We start from the raw sequence: 17560 nt of genomic DNA on the forward strand, positions 1-17560 counted from the left end.
GTCCCCTTGAATAAATATTTATCCATTTCCCTGTTGAAAGCTTCCTTTAAATTTTCTTCCATCACCATCTTGGATCACAGCAGAATGAAAGCAAGTTGCACATGAGGACTTTTAAAGATGGGGTTCAACGGTGTGATTGGTGTCTCAGTGAACCAGTCATTCCGAGAGGCTGAGGTAGTGCACTGGATTCTTCACTGAAGTGGCAAGTAATCCGGGTGAAGGCATGGGAAGTGGGGTTCAAACCCCAGCAAGGCAGTGGGAAATTTTAGTTTCCACAAATATCCCATGAGTGAAAATGCCCACTGAAGCGGATGAACTAGAGTAAGGACACAACTGGTTCACACTGAGGGGAGTCCCCCGGCTTACAGGAGATAACACACTACCGTCCATCATGGCAGTGAACCTGTCCCTTGCCCAGTCCTGTCCACACCTGACCCTTGACGTCCTCTGCATTACCAAGCTATAATGTAATTGTTCCATGAGGAACAACCGTCCCAAGGCTCTTGCCCATCAGCACAGCCCCATTTTGCGACTACCTTTAAGCTAACATTAATCGTATACAGGACAAGTTCATGGGGTGTACGAGAGATAATTTTAGAGTCACAGAGTTATACAGCACCGAAACAGGCCCTTCAGCCCAACCGGTCCATGCCAACATAAGATAGTCTCATTTGCCTGCATTTGGCCCATATCCCTCTAACCTTTCCTATAAATGTCTTAAACGTGGGAATTGCACCCACGTCTACTACTCGTTCCATGTACCCACACCCCCTGTGTGAAAAACTGCCTCAGATCCCCTTTAAATCTTTCCCCTCTCACCTTAAACCCATGCCCCCTACCATGACAGAAAGACTATCTATCCCATCTATGCCCCTTCTGATTTTATAAACCTCTGTAGGGTCACCCCTCAGCTTCCTTTGCTCCAGGGAGAACATTCTCAGCCTGTCCAGTCTCTCCTCATAACTCAAGCCCTCCAGTCCCGGCAGCATCCTTGGGAATCTTTTCTGCACCCTCTCTGCCTTAATCACATCTTTCTTATTGTTAGGTGACCAGAACTACACACATATTCCAAGTGTGGTCTCACCAACATCCTATTTCCTAGATTGCTATGCTGAGGACATGCTTTTTTCAGTATTGTGCAATGAGAAAGGATTAATTGATGGTCTGGTAGTTTAGGGGTGTTTATGGAACAGTGATCATAACATGATAGAATTTTATATAAGGATTGAAAGTGATTTTGCATTTAAATCTGGTCTTCAATGTCAAGAAGTCAGGCAAGGTATAAGCTGGCTAAGGTAGATTGAGAAACTATATTAAATGGTATGAGAAGAAATCAGCAATGGCCAACATTTAAGGAACTAATGCATAATTTACCACAAATATATTACCCTTTAAGGTGCAAAAACCCAACAGGAAAATGGTCCAACCATGACATTAGAACGTTACAACACAGAACAGGCCCTTCGGCGCACGATGTGCCAACATTTTATCCTGATCTATCTAACCCTTCCCTCCCGCATAGCCCTCCATTTCTCTATCATTCATATGCCTAGATTAGACGGTCTCTTAAATGTCCCTGCCCCCATAAATGTATCTGCCCCCACAACCTCTGCCGGCAGTGCGTTCCACGCACCCACCACTCTCTGTGTAAAAGCTTACCTCTGACATCCCCCTATACCCTCCTCCAATCACCTTAAAATTATGTCCCCTTGTGTGAGCCATTTTCACCCTATTCTCAACCGTCAAGAGAATTTAGAAAGGAGAGGAATAAACCTGAGGATTGGGAAAATTTCAGTATTGCTAAATTGGTTTATTATTGTCACATGTACCGAGGTACAGTGAAAAACTTTGTTTTGCATGCCGTCCATACAGATCACTTCAACACATCAGTGCATTGAGGTAGTACGAGAGATAACAACAGAATGCAGAATAAGTGTCACAGTAAATGACAGGGCACTAGGGAGTGTTGTTGAACAGAGACTTTGGGATGCAATTACAAAGTTCCCTGAAAGCGGCAACACATGTAATCAGGGTGGAATTCAACAAAGGAGATCCGAGAAGCTGATACAGAAAGGGAAAGGACAACAAGAGGGTGGTCAAGTGAGAAACACAAAAGAAATGATAAAACTAACGATGGATGTGAACTAGAGTAAGGACACAACTGCCTCACACAGATCAGCATGTTAATTGAGGCCCCATTAAAGACGAATACAGGAGGAATTATACTGGGGAACATAGAACAGTACAGCACAGAACAGGCCCTTCGGCCCACAATGTTGTGCCGACATAGCTAATCCCTCCTACCTACAGAATGCCCATATCCCTCTATTTTCCTCTCATTCATGTGCCCATCCAAGCCCCTCTTAAAAACCCCCAATGAATTTGCCTCCACCACCCTATCAGGCAACACATTCCAGGCATCCACCACTCTCTCAGTAAAAAACGTACCCCTCACGTCTCCTCTGAACCTACCCCCCCTCACCTTAAATGTATGCCCTCTGGTATTGGATCGCTCAATAATGGGAAAAAGATATTGCTTGTCCACCCTATCTATGCCCCACATAATTTTATACACTTCCAACAGATCACCCCTCAGCCTCCACCGCTCCAGAGAAAAGAGCCCAAGTTTGTCCAACCTCTCCTGAAAGCACATACCCTCTAATCCAGGCAGCATCCTAGTAAACCTCTTCAGCACCCTCTCTAAAGCCTTGACATCCTTCCTATAGTGAGGTGACCAGAATTGCACACAATACTCTAAATGCGGCCTACGCAGAGTTCTATAGAGATGCATCGTAACTTCTTGACTCCTATACTCAATACCTCAATTAATAAATGCAAGCATTCCATAAGCCCTCTTAACCGCCCTGTCTACCTGTGTAGCCACTTTCAATGAGTCATGGACTTGCACCCCAAGGTCTCTCTGCTCTTCAACACTGTTAAGGATCTTGCCCTTTAGAGTGTACTGCCTCTTGACATTAGCCCTACCAAGTTGCAACACCTCACATTTATCCAGGTTAAACTCCATCTGCCATTTCTCTGCCCACATCTGCGGCTGATGTATATCACGCTGTATCCATCGCCAGTCTTCTACACTATTCACAACTCCACCAACCTTGGTATCGTCTGCAAACTTACTGACCCACCCATCAACATACTCATCCAGGTCATTTATGTACGTGACAAACATTTCCATGAGGAACATGGAAACGGCAGAGAAATTAAACAAATAATCTGCGTCTGTCTGCTTGGAATGGGGGAAGCAAAAACCTATGGAGGAAAAGGTGGAAAACTACAAGTTGAGAGAATGAGGAACTTGAAAAAACTAGATTGGTAAAACAATTAATATAGGGGGAATTAACGGAACTGAGAGGTGATTAATCCCCAGGACCTGATACCCTGCAACCTAGGGTTCTGAAGGAGGTGGCTGAGGAGATAATAGATTGGTTGTCAGCTTACAAAAATTGCATAGATTCCACAACAGTTTTCACAGACTGGAGGGTGGAAAATGTAACTCCGCTGTTTCACAAAGGAGGTAGCGAGAAAGCAGGGAACTACAGACCAGTTGGCCTGACATCAGTAGGAAGGAAAATACTGGGATCCACTATTAATGAAGTGGAGACGGGCATGTAGAATATAAAAGCAGGATTGGGCAAAATCATATGATTGGTAATTGGTAATTAGTTCATATTGGTAATTGGTTTATTATTGTCACAGGTACTGAGATACAGTGAAAAGCTTTGTTTGCGTGCCATCCAGACAGATCATTCCAAATTCCAAGGTAGCACAAAGGGAAAACAATAACAGAATGCAGAATAGTGTTACAGTTACAGAGAAAGTGCAGCGCAGGCAGACAATAAGGTGCAAGGCCATGATGAGGTAGGTTGAGAGATCCAGAGTTCGTCCTTATGGTACAAAAACTCCATTCAAGAGTCTTATAACAGCGGGATAGAAGCTGTCCTTGAGCCTGGTGGTGCGTGCCTTCAAGCTTTTGTATCTTCTGCCCAATGGGAGGGGGGAGAAGAGAGAATGTCTGGGGTGGGAGGGGTCCTTGATTATGTTGGCTGCTTTCCCATGGTAGCAGGAAGTGTTGATGGAAGGGAGGTTGGTTTGCATGACGGACTGGGCTGTGCCTACAACCCTCTGCAATTTCTTGCAGTCTTGGGTGGAGTAGTTGCCATAGCAAGCTGTGATGCATATAAGCAGAGGCTAAGCAGACTGGGCCCATCCTCTCTTGAGTTTAGAAGAGTGAGACGTGATCTCATTGAAATATACAAAATTCCTATGGGCTTTGACAGGATAATGTCTCCCCTGGCTGCGGTGTCTGGAACCACCAGTCACAGGCTCAAAATAAGGGGTCAACCATTCAGGAAGAAATGAGAAGTTTCTTCATCCAGAGGTTGATGAATCGTTGGAACTCCCAACCCGAGGGCTGCAGAAGCTGAGTAAATTCAAGACTCAGGTAGATTATTAAATATTAAGAGAACCAAGGGATATGGCAGCAGTAAGGGAAAGTAGCCGATGACCCTCACGGATTTTTGCAGATGTACCATAGAAAGCATCCTATCTGGATGCATCATGGCTTGGTACGGCAACGGATCTGCCCAGGACCGCATGAAATTCCAGCGAGTTGTGGACACAGTCCTGTCTATCACACAAGCCAGCTCCCCTCCATGGACTCTGTCTACACTTCTTGCTGCCTTGGGAAAGCAGCCGACATGATCAAAGCCCCCACCCACCCCGGACAGTCTCTCTTCTCCCCCCTCCCATCGGGCAGAAGATACAAAAGCCTGAAAGCACGTACCACCAGGCTCAAGGACAGCTTCTATACCACTGTTATAAGACCCTTGAATGGACCTCTTGTACAATAAAGATGAACTCTTGATCTTTCATTCTACCTCGTAATCTACCCTTGCACCTTATTGTCGGCCTGCACTGCACTTTCTCTGTAACTGTAACACTTTATTCTGCATTCTGTTTTCCTTTGTACTACCTCAATGTACTTATGATTGGCAGGATCTGTGTGCACGGCATGCAAAACAAAAGCTTTGCACTGTATCTCGGTAGCTGTGACAATAATAAATCAATTACCAAGTAGCACTGTGGTAAATGATTAACCGTGACTTTACTGAAGAGTGGGGTAAGTATGATGGGCCAAATGGCCTTAACCTGCTTGTATTCTGTTCTTACATCTAATAAAGTAAAAAGACTCATGAATTCTGAAGACACTTGTTCAATATTCTAGCTCTATGTAATCTTCCACAGCAAATCATCTACTGACTACTTGAGATTCTCACCACAGTGAGCAATCAGACTCAGGAATAATGATAAATGTGGTTTCCAGCTTCTCGTGCACCAAGGCTCAGTGTTTATTGCCTTGATGAAATTGATTTAACAAATCAAGGATAAAGTTCAAAATCTGTTTCAAAGCACACAGGCCTTTTGGAAATTGATTTTGTCAAGGTATCTTTATTTTAATTTTGGATTGGTTAAATGTCTTCGGTGCCGAGACACGCCAGAGCTGTGGATTTTATATCTGCAGCGTAAGAGCTATCACTTGTTTGGCAGAGGACGATGTTCTCTTGGAGTTTTTTACAGGACAGTCTCCCCCCCGAGGACTGTTTTAAAGTGGGCACTCTTTCTAGGATCCATTATTGGGGGAAGCCCCTCTGGGGGTGGAATAGGTGTGGTGAGGTGGTCTTGCCTGGAAGCAGTGGGGGTGGTCTGGACTGGGAGTGGTGGGGTACAGATAGAGGGTATTTGGGCTGGAAGGGGTGGGGATACAGATGGGGGGGGTCTGGGTTGGAAGGAGTAGGGTACAGATGGGGTGCATGGGGTAGGAAGGGGTTTGAGGTGCTGTGGAAGTGCTGAGCAGTGGGAAGTGGGGTGTGGGATGGGGTTGGGAGATGGAATCAGGGACTGATAGGACCACAAAGACATCTGAAATATGAGCAGGAAGAGGACCTGCAGCCCCTCATCTCTGCTCCACGATCCAAGCAATGACTTGAATGACAAGCCCCCCACTCCTGGAGTTTGGATGGAAATGCTCACACTGGAAAATCTCTGCTCGAAGATAAAATGATTCACAAGCTGAACGGCAAATCTCATCAGTCTTAAACCTGCCAAGTCAGTAGGAAATCTGCACCCAGCGTTGGTAACGCAGACCGTCAATGTAGCATCACAGAAAGGGCAATGGGTCCACTCTGAGAGCAGTACTGAGGGAGGGTCACACTGTGGGAGGGGTGGTACTGAGGGAGTGTCACACTATTGGTGAAGGAGCCTATCACATGTGATGTTGACTCAAGCCTCCCAGGTGACTTTAAATAAAATCACCTGATACTATTTCAAACAAGAACAGGGAGTGTTCTGGGGCCAAGGTATATCGTCCAATCAGGTGGCGGAACAAGAAAGCTCAATGGATGCCAAGAAGGAACTGGACAGAGTCCTAACTAAATGATATTCAGAGAGAGTGCGTGGGGAACTGGTGGGTTCAGTGGACCGAATGTGTGTCCTGCTCGGATGAGCTATCCCATCAAAACCAGATGGACTGAAGATTCACCCCTTGCTCTTTGCAGGACCTTCTTGCCAATAAATTGTCTCCCTTGGTGCCAGGTAAATCAGTGGCTGCAGTTCATAGAGCGTTCCAAGGTCTGTGAGATGGTGTGGGGCTGATTAACAGTGGATGCATCCACAGAATGAGAGAGAGAGAGAGAGAGAGAGAGAGAGAGAGAGAGAGAAAGAGAGAGAGAGAGAGAGAGAGAGAGAGAGAGAGAAACATTTCCCACTGGTGGGAGAGTCCAGGAAGGAACCCACAAATCAGCAGAGGGGGAGAAATGTTCAGGATGAAAAACACGACGATGCTGGAGGAACTCAGCAGGCCAGGCAGCATCCGTGGAGAAAAGCAGGCGGTCAACGTTTCGGGTCAGGACCCTTCTTCAGTCCTCCAGCATCATCGTGTTTTTCATCTAGATTCCAGCATCTGCAGTCCTTTGTTTCTCTAGAAATGTTCAGGAACTCCCTCATGCACAAGGCAGTGGATCTCTCGGCTCAGTCAACTAATTGAAATGCAAGGCTGACAGAGTTTTCTCAGGCAGGAGTGGAACAGGAGATAGAGAAGGGTGTGTGGATGCAGTCAGACATGATACCAGTTAACAGGGATCCAGTGGCTAAATTGTCTGGTATCATAGAAGGGAGGGGCCGAATGGCCTACCCCTGTTCTTTTTCTCCTAAATAAGTTAAAGCTTTTTTGGTTTATAATCTGCTTGGCAGCTCAACGCAAAGCCATTGATGTTCAGTGGCTTAAACCATTCAAGATTATTTAACAAGACCAGCTCAACAGTATCTTAATGTTATATGCCTTGCCTTGTTCCCTGATGTAACTGTCCAACAACACACATCCATAGCACAACTTCTCCCTCTCGTACAGCTTCAAACACTTTCCTAGTTCCTGGACTGGTTAATGTCAAGGATGAAAGTGTCAATTTGACAACTGTGGGCAGCACACATCAGAGGCGTGTCAAGGTCGTGGAGAAAGTACAGGGAAGGGTTATCGGCAATCGGCTCTCAGTTAACAAGGTGAGAGCACAAATACCAGGATTGGAATGGGAAGGCCGAGGGGAGAAGTGTTTAAATTTGCGAGGTATTTTGAAAAGATAGGAAAAAAACCATTGCTGAAAATTTAAAAAAAAGCAGTGCCTGAAATGTGAAATAAAAACATAAATTTCTGGAAACACTCAGCAGGTCAGGCAGCATCTGTGGAGAGAGAAGCAGAGTTAATGTTTCAGGGATCCTTTACCAGAAATGTTAACAGGCGCTGGACTTCAGGGAATGGGTGCAAGGAGCCAGCTGTCGAGGGAAGTGTTCAGTGGGAGCTTGTTGACAGGAGTGGGCAGTTTGGGGGAAAAGTGCGCAGGGATGTGGGGAAGGAACAGGCAGGGGGGTGTGGGACTGACTGGGGACAGCTGGCAGAGGAGAGTTGGAGCAGAAAACAAGGCACTGGAGGAACTCAGAGGGTCAGGCAGCATCTGTGGAGGGAAACGGACAGTCGACGTTTCGGGTCAAAGACCCTTCATCTGGAGTGAGAGATGGAGGGGAGAGAGCCGGTATAAAGAGGTGAGGGGCAGGGGCTGGCAGGTGATGGGTGGATCCGGGTGAGGAGGGGTGACGGGCAGATGGGGGAGGGGAGACGGCGGCCGGGAGGTGAGGGGTGGAGGGGACAGAGGGCTGCAGATGGTGGGATCTGACGGGAGGGGAAGGTGGAGCCTGGAACCAAATAAGGGAGGTGGGGAGGGGCAGGTGGGAACAGTGGGGGGAGGGGACCCAGTGGGAGGGGTGTGTGGGCGATGGGCAGATGGGGAGGGTGGGGGAGGGGAAAGAGAGAGGGCGATGGGAACTGGGTAGATCAGGAGGAGAGAGAAACATCGAATGGCCATTTCCCTCCACAGATGCTGCCTGATTGCTGAGTCGTTCCAGCATCTTTTGTTTTGCTGCAGATTCCAGCATCTGCAGTCTCCTGTGTCTGCACAGGAGAGATGGGCAGAACAGTCCTCGCCTGCTGTCGGACTCTGTGAGAGACGCCCTTTCGAACAGCAGGCCGTGAACTGTTTCCCAGGCGCCCTCAGTTTGCAAATTTGCAGTTTGCAAATTCCAGGCTGATTGTGGCGAATTCCCCCTTCCTGAACATCATCAAAGTTCGCCGCCATTTTTGTAAGGGCACAGCCGGCAATTACTTCTAAGATCCATCAGAACAACAGGTCTCAGGAGCTTTGCAGTAATCTACGGATAAAAGAGAAAATGCATGCAGATTAACAGAGAATTCTGAGAGCATCCACTGGGAAGCCTTTGCATCCGAGCATGTTGATCCATGAATCCGAGGTTTAAGCCAATGGACATTAATCAAGGTGAGGCACACACTGTTCTATGCCCATAAATATTCAACGCTTAATCTACTTGACTTATTCTGTGCCTGCTCTCAAATATTTCAAAAGAATTTGACTGACTATGATCTATTTATACATCCAGTATTTGTGTTAGATCTAAGGCAATGTAGGTGGATTCGGGAATTATTCATTTTCGGCTAACCCAGCACCATGGAACAGTGGGTCTCTGGAAGGTATTGCTGCCCAGAGTTGTGCTTGCAAGTCTACCATCAGGAGGGAACTCAAATGATTCCTGCCCGGGGCAGGTTATTCATCAAAGAGAGGGCAAATTTCTCTGTAGAGTTCCTTTTCTCTGTGTGAGATAAGGCAAGGATTAAGAGTCATAGAGCAATACAGCACGGATACAGGCCCTTCGGCCCAACCAGTCCATGCCGACCACGGTGCCCACCCAGCTAGTCCCAATTTTCTGCGTTCGGCCCATATTCCTCCAAGCCCCGCCCCTCCATGTACCTATCCAAGTGCTTCTTAAATGATCCTGTGGTACCTGCCTCACCCACTCCCTCTGGCAGCTCGTTCCATATACTCACCACCCTCTACGTGAAAAAGTTGTCCCTCAGGTTCCTTTAAGTTGTCCCCTCTCACCCTAGACCTATACCCTGTAGTTTTGGACTCCCCTACCCTGGGAAAAAGACTGTTACCGTCCACCTTATCTATGCCTCTCATAATTTTAAACGTTTCTATAAGGTCGCCCCCCATTCTCCTACGCTCCAAGGAATAAAGACCCGGCCTGGCCGACCTCTCCCTATAACTCAGGCCCTTGAGTCCTGGCAACATCCTTGTAAATCTTTTCTGCACTCTGTCCAGGTTAACCACATCTTTCCCATAACAGGGTGACCGAAACTGTAGCCGGTGCTCCAAGTGCGGCCTTGCCAACGACTTGTACAACTGCAACGTAATGTCCCGACTCCATACTCAGTGCCCTGACTGAGGCCAGTGTGCCAAATGCCTTTTTCACCGCAAGGAGAGAGAAAAATGGAGGCAAATGAATGTGGTAAATTCAATATTACGACACAAGGGTTGAAATGTGCCCACACGGAAAATGAGGTACTATTTACATTGGGCATCATAGGAGCCCAACGACAGAGAGTGAGATGGGGAATTAAGGATAAGATACAGATCAGCCAATGATCTAAGATATAGTGCTGCAGTAATTCATGGCCTCAGTGTTATCACCAGGAGAGATGCCGGGGAATTCAGGATGTTGTAATAGTAACCGTCTTCAAGACAAATCCCCGTCATCCTGCCGTCGAACACAGGGAAAATCATTGCCAGGGTTATAGGGTCATACGGCAGAGAAAGAGGACCTTTGGCCCACCGAACCCATGTGGACCCTCCTCATGTTACACCCAGAGCCGCAGGTTGGATTCTGTCCACCCGTGGACTCGATCTTCACTGCGTGACGTCTCCAGGAGCTACACAGACAAGCAACAACAATCACCGTACAGAGGCTCTTCCCACCTCACAAAGGATCAGAGATCCACTACCGTCCTACAGATGTTTCCTGACAGCACACCAGCTGGGACTCGGACTCTACCACAGACCGTCCCGATGCAGGAAGGGGTGGAGCAAGGCCATGTCACTGGACGACCCTCTTCTCCACCTTCCACCCAGACTGCAGGACTGAGGGGAAACTGTCCATCCTTTGCTGCCTTCACTCTGGAACTGCAGCTACTCCGACCTCGGTCATCAGACTGCAGAAGGCAGACAACACTTTGTCTGTGCACACATGGAGACCAAGCTTCAAGCCTTCGTTGATTCCTTCACTGTAGGAGGGTGCGCCTCACACTAAGCATCCATAAGACAAAGGTCTCTTCCATCCTGCTCCACAATGTGACTACTGCAATCCTCGATAGGAACCTGGAAATGGTGGACCACTTCCCATATCTCCTGAGGGATCAATGCCACCTGATTGAACAAACACCAGTGCTGGAACTCAGCACCATCCCTGCTGTATCAGCCCTTGACTGTCTGAGTAAAGGTCTCCTGTTTGCTTTGAAAGCAAAGACAACCGATGTTGCAGCACTGGAGAGACGGCAGTGTAGGAGACTTTCAAGCTTAATGAGTCAAGGGGATGGGGCAGGGGGCAATTCAAGAGCAAATCCTGGCGAAGAAACAGCCCCATAAAGATGTAATTAATCTTGATGTATATTGTCATAATCAAAGACCCCACCCACCCGGGTCATTCTCTCTTCTCCCCTCTCCCATCAGGCAGAAAATACAGGAGGCTGAGGGCACGTACCACCAGGCTCAAGGACAGCTTCTACCCCACTGTGATAAGACTGTTGAACGGTTCCCTTATACAATGAGATGGACTCTGACCTCACGATCTACCTTGTTGTGACCTTGCACCTTATTGCACTGCACTTTCTCTGTAGCCGTGACACTTTACTCTGTACCGTTATTGTTTTTACCTGTACTACCTCAATGCACCCTGTACTAACCCAATGTAACTGCACTGTGTAATGAATTGACCTGTACGATCGGTATGTAAGATGTTTTTCACTGTACCTCGGTACAAGTGACAATAATAAACCAATACCAATACCATATTTCCTAATGACTTAGAAGGAGGCTATTTGGCCCATTGATCCAATGCCAGCTCAGAAAGCAATTCCAGAGAATGGAGGGATATGGACCATATGCAGGCAGGAGGGAGTAGTTTAATTAGGCATCATTAGCTTAATTAGTTGATGGGCTGAAGGGCCTGTTCCTGTGCTGTACTCATGTTCTGTGTCCTCCCCACTACTTATCCCTTTAACCAATTCTCCCCACTTCTCCATCAAACGCCCTCCATATTCTAGCACTTGCCTACATGTTAGGGGAAACACACAGCGGCCGATTAACCTCCCAACCTTCACGTTTTAGGGATGAGGGAGGAAACCCAAGCACCTGGAGCAGTCACAGGGAGAATGTGCAAACTCCACACAGACAGCACCGGAAGTCAGGTCAGGATCGAACCTGGGTCACTGGAGCTGTGAAACAGCAGCTCTGCTCACTGCACCAGTGTGTTGACCGCTGCCCCACTTCCCACCCTCAAACTGACAGCCATTCCAACCTCTCCACTGGGCCCTGCTTCACTTTCCCCGACTGTTCTCCGCTGCCGCACTGCTGGATACCGCCCCCAGCCCCCAGCCTGTCCCCATCCAATCACAGGCCTTCTCTGGGTGACGGACACCCCGTACATAGGAACGAGCATTTGGGAGACCGGCGGGATGGATGGAGTCAGATTTTCCGACTGCTGCAGGGCTGCAGACATCTTCTGCCGGGTGGGGACGGGACATTTCCACGTGCCGTCTCTCCCCACTCCCCAAGCCACGACGATGGGGGGCTGGGTGGAGCCGAGCCGAGCCAGGAGAACTGAGCAGACTCACGGAGTCAGTGAGGCCACCTCTGCCCCCGCCTGCTCGCTCCCCCGTCACCGCTGTTCCTGGGATCCTCTCCTACACACTGTTGTTGTTCATCTCCGACTTACGGACAGTCCGGGATGCGGACAGTTCTCGGGAATGGAACCTGTCGTAACCTGGGGGCTGCCTGTGTATCTCAGTGGTCAGTGCACAGCAACCCACTGACAGATCACTCCCACAGGGCCTGCAGCTCATGTAATGGTGAGTAATGCAACTTTAAAGTGGAACTGCAGTCAAAGTGCAATGAGCAATGTGAACCCATTATTTTCAGGCAATAAAGCAGTGATGTATGTGGATTTATTGTGCTTCTCCTCACACACAGAGTACAGTAGCATTGAGGTTACATTACCTGATCAACAAATAGAGCACTGGGCCATTGATCTAGGAACATGAGCTCAAGTCTCACCAAGGCAGCTGGGAAACATAAATTCAAGTCACTAAATAAATCTGGAAGTAAAGCTAGTCTCTGTAATGGGATCAGATTATCGTAAAAACCCATCTGGTGCGTTATTGTTCTTCAAGGGATGAAATACTCTGTCCTTACCTGGTCTGGGCTGGATGTGACTCCAGACCCAACAACGTGGTTGACTACGAACTGTCCCATCGGTTTGGGGATGGACAATAAACACTGGCATTGCCAGCGATGTCCACACCTCATGTGGACGTGAATGATTCCACTCCACTGTTTCAAAACCCCTGGAGTTCTCTCAATCCACATCACAGATCATGCAGTTGTTATCATGTGACTATGCTACTGGAAAGAGTGCGGAAAAGATTGAAAAAGGATGCTGCCAGGACTTGAGGGACTGAGTTATAGGGAGAGGCTGGGCGGGCTAGGACTTTATTACTTGGAGCATAGGAGACTGAGGGGCGACCTTACAGAGGTGCATAAAATCATGAGGGCCATGGATAGGGTGAATGCATTCAGTCCTTCCCCCAGGGTTGGGGAATCAAGAACTAGAGGGCACAGGTTTAAGGTGAGAGGGGGGAGATTTAATAGGAACTTGAGGGGCAACTTTTTTTTCATACAAAGGGTGATATCTATGTGGAATCAGCTCCCAGAGGAAGTGGGTGAGGCAGGTACAATAACCACTTTTAAAAGACAGTTGGACAGGTCCATGGATTGGGAAAGTTTAGAAGGTTATGGGCCAAATGCTGGCAAATGGAACTAGCGTGGATGGGGCACCTTGGTCAGCATGGACCAGCTGGGCCGAAGGGCCTGTTTCCGTGCCGTCTCACTCTATGACTCTAAATTACTCATGTTTCTGACATTACAAGAACGATTGAAACTCAGAAGTACTTTGTTGTTTGGCCAGCGGTTTGGTATGGCAATAGGTTACAGAACGGCAGATAGAGGTCCAAGCCTCTTCAGGTCCATTACTTGCTGTGCACAGATCCAATGGTGGATATCCAATTTGACACACAACGCAACTTTATCAAACAACCCCTGGAGACTGAGCAAGTATCCCAGTGTTTGCTCTTGTTGCTGCCTAACCTATAAGGGGGAACAACACTTAAGTGGTCCTACCTGAGAGGTCATGCCATGGCATGGGTAAAGAATTGCCCTATCATCTTCCTCCGAGCCTTGGTCTAAGCAGTAGCCACTCACTTTGCTGTTCCGCACCTGTGGGATTAGAGAAATGACGTTCAAAGGAAGCAATGGAGGTCTTACTGAAGGTCTACGAAAGGTCTCCTGGCTGGAGAGTGGCCTGGTGATTCGTATCTCCAGCTTGCACTCTACATTTTATACCAAGAGGTTAGAATCTTTTTACTGGCCAGAAATCTTCACTCGACCGCGAGCTCATGTGTGTCACAATCTGTCCCATCAAGATAAGAAGCTGTTCCGAAGTGTTACACCAGAAATTACAGCCCAGGAGCCGGATTGTGCTGGTATTTCTGTCCCACACCAACCTTCCCCTGCCTCTTCTCCATCCCCGCATTGCTCCATACCTCTCCCCAACCCCAGGTGGGTGCTTACAATAACCTGACCCCATTACAGATCCTAGTTATACTTCCAGACTTAATTAATTACTTGAATTAATCCAGCTTAAACCCCTCTGCTCTTCACCCTGACCACAACCCATGGCAGCTCGTTCACATTTGAGCTAGTCCATGGAGAAGGGTTACTCCCAAATTCCCTACTGGATTTAATAGGGATTATCTCAGGTATCACCTGAGTGAGGCCAGCTTTGCGATGCCTACTCCATTAAGTCCTTACAGAATTCCTGCAGCCTTCCATCAGGGTAACCCCCAATCCTGCTTAGACTGGAGGGAGGGAGTCCCAACCCACTCAGCCTTCTCCGAGAGAGCTTTATTACGCAGTGAAAGATGAGGGGGTAAGAACCGAGAGAGTCAAACCTCTGCATTGGTCAGCTACAAAACCACTGATTGGAAAACTGCAAGAGTTGTGGGATTTACTCTGTCACATCACTGTGATGTACCTCAAAGACCAGCCCTGATTCATAGCACAAAAAATATCAGTTGTGGCTTGAGGCAACCTTGCCTCTGGGTCAGTCTGTTAAAGTCAGTAACATCAGTGGCAATCCAAAGGAGAGTCACCAGGCTTATTCTTGGCAATGAAAGGATTGTCTGATCAAGAGAGACTAAGCGAGTCAGGCCGGTACTGTTCGGAGTTTGGAAGAATGAGGGGTGACCTTATTGAAATCTCCGAGGTTCTAGGGGACATGGAAGGGCAGATGTTGAGATGTTTTCACCAGTAAGAGGATCCAAATGAGGGGCTGGTCATTTAAAACTGAAGTACATAGAAATTTCTTCCCGCAGAGTGTGCTGAGTCTCTGGATTTCTTGTCCCCAGGGAGTTGTGGAGGCTTTCGAAAGATTGAGGAATTGAGGGCTATGAGGAACTGGCACAGAAGAGGTGAGGCCAGCACAGGTCAGAGAAATTGAATGGTGCGGCAGGTTTGAGGGGCCAAATGGCCTATTCCTGCTCTTTTTTTTTGCAGTCTTGTTTTCTAACAAAATGGCAATCTGATGCAGAGGTTGTAGGGAGGGGCGGTGAGTTTAGAAATGATGCAGAGGTTGCAGGGAGGGGCGGTGAGTTTAGAAATGATGCAGAAGTTGTAGGGAGGGGCGGTGAATTTAGAAATGATGCAGAGGTTGTAGGGAGGGGCAGTGAGTTTAGAAATGATGCAGAGGTTGTAGGGAGGGGCGGTGAGTTTAGAAATGATGCAGAGGTTGTAGGGAGGGGCGGTGAGTTTAGAAATGATGCAGAGGTTGCAGGGAGGGGCGGTGAGTTTAGAAATGATGCAGAAGTTGTAGGGAGGGGCGGTGAGTTTAGAAATGATGCAGAGGTTGTAGGGAGGGGCGGTGAGTTTAGAAATGATGCAGAGGTTGTAGGGAGGGGCGGTGAGTTTAGAAATGATGCAGAGGTTGTAGGGAGGGGCGGTGAGTTTAGAAATGATGCAGAGGTTGCAGGGAGGGGCGGTGAGTTTAGAAATGATGCAGAAGTTGTAGGGAGGGGCGGTGAGTTTAGAAATGATGCAGAGGTTGTAGGGAGGGGCAGTGAGTTTAGAAATGATGCAGAGGTTGTAGGGAGGGGCGGTGAGTTTAGAAATGATGCAGAGGTTGTAGGGAGGGGCGGTGAGTTTAGAAATGATGCAGAGGTTGTAGGGAGGGGCGGTGAGTTTAGAAATGACGCAGAGGTTGCAGGGAGGGGCGGTGAGTTTAGAAATGACGCAGAGGTTGCAGGGAGGGGCGGTGAGTTTAGAAATGACGCAGAGGTTGTAGGGAGGGGCGGTGAGTTTAGAAATGATGCAGAGGTTGTAGGGAGGGGCGGTGAGTTTAGAAATGACGCAGAGGTTGTAGGGAGGGGCGGTGAGTTTAGAAATGACGCAGAGGTTGTAGGGAGGGGCGGTGAGTTTAGAAATGACGCAGAGGTTGTAGGGAGGGGCGGTGAATTTAGAAATGACGCAGAGGTTGTAGGGAGGGGCGGTGAGTTTAGAAATGACGCAGAGGTTGTAGGGAGGGGCGGTGAATTTAGAAATGACGCAGAGGTTGTAGGGAGGGGCGGTGAGTTTAGAAATGACGCAGAGGTTGTAGGGAGGGGCGGTGAGTTTAGAAATGACGCAGAGGTTGTAGGGAGGGGCGGTGAGTTTAGAAATGATGCAGAGGTTGTAGGGAGGGGCGGTGAGTTTAGAAATGATGCAGAGGTTGTAGGGAGGGGCGGTGAGTTTAGAAGTACTCTCCCTGCTGCACCGTGCTGGGCGGTTCGATGGTGCAGCAGTTAGTGCTGCTGTGTCACAGCTATAGAGATCCAGATGCTGTCTATGTGGAGTCTGCACGTTCTCCGTGACAGCATGGGAATCCCCGGGTGCTCCGGTTTCCTCCCACATCCCAAAAACGTGCGGGTAAGTCAACTGGCTGCTGAAAATTGCCCCTGGTGTAGGAGGGCAGTAAAAGAATGGACAGGGAGCTGATGGTTCAGGGAAATAAGGAGAGGGAGTGGGACTGGTCGGATTGTTGCCCTGGCAGCCGGCATGAACGGGGTGGGCTGAATGTCCTCCTGCAATGTAATAAGCAAATGAACTGAATGCTATTCCCTACTTTACAGTGCTTTCAGTCCAGAGGAACAAATTATCCCAAATCTCCAGTGTGGATGAGGTTTTATTTTAATATTCAGTATCATTGAGGCTGCTGAAGGAGGAAGCTGGATTGGATTCAGAGCGTAAAAGGGTAGATTTTTAAAAAAATCTGCAGCAACAGCTGGAAGGTAAAAGGTTTTATTTTAAGGACATCAGTCTCCTGGGGAAGGTCATGTTGCTACAGTTCCCCTTGAGAGAGTCTGTCAGCGGCTCATGGCTCGTAACAAGGCTCTCCAGCTCTTTCCAGATCTCCATTCTGCGCACACCAGGTTAGGATTAATGCAAAACCTGTACACAGCCCCACTGTCACTGGTCTCTCCCTGTGTTATTTCACACAGCCAGTACACAGGAGCCACAGAGTCTGACAGCAGAGCCAGAGACGGTGCAGGAGAGATTCACGGGGATGTTGCCAGGACTGGAGGGCTTGAGTTATAAGCAGAGACAGGACAGGCTGGGACTGTTCTCCCTGGAGTGAAGGAGGCTGAGGGGTGACCTTCTGGAGGTTTATAAAATCACAAGGGGCCTAGATAAGGTGGACACAGTCTTTTTCCTAGGGTAAGGGAGTCTAAAACTAGACAGCAAAGGTTTAAGGTGAGAGGGAGAGAGGCCCAGAGGGGAAG

General features: G+C 48.2%; 1 protein-coding gene across 1 annotated transcript in view; it reads right to left on the reverse strand.

Moving 5' to 3' along the window:
- The window catches only part of galnt9 (polypeptide N-acetylgalactosaminyltransferase 9), a 172542-nt gene that overhangs the window by 25141 nt on the left and 129841 nt on the right, over positions 1-17560 (reverse strand). Inside the window, exon 9 of the mRNA XM_052032123.1 lies at positions 13869-13964. Coding sequence (XP_051888083.1) covers positions 13869-13964 — 96 coding nt within the window. The remainder of the gene's footprint in view (positions 1-13868; positions 13965-17560) is intronic.

Source organism: Pristis pectinata, chromosome 17 (assembly GCF_009764475.1).
Source record: "Pristis pectinata isolate sPriPec2 chromosome 17, sPriPec2.1.pri, whole genome shotgun sequence".
NCBI classification, from domain to species: Eukaryota; Metazoa; Chordata; class Chondrichthyes; order Rhinopristiformes; family Pristidae; genus Pristis; species Pristis pectinata.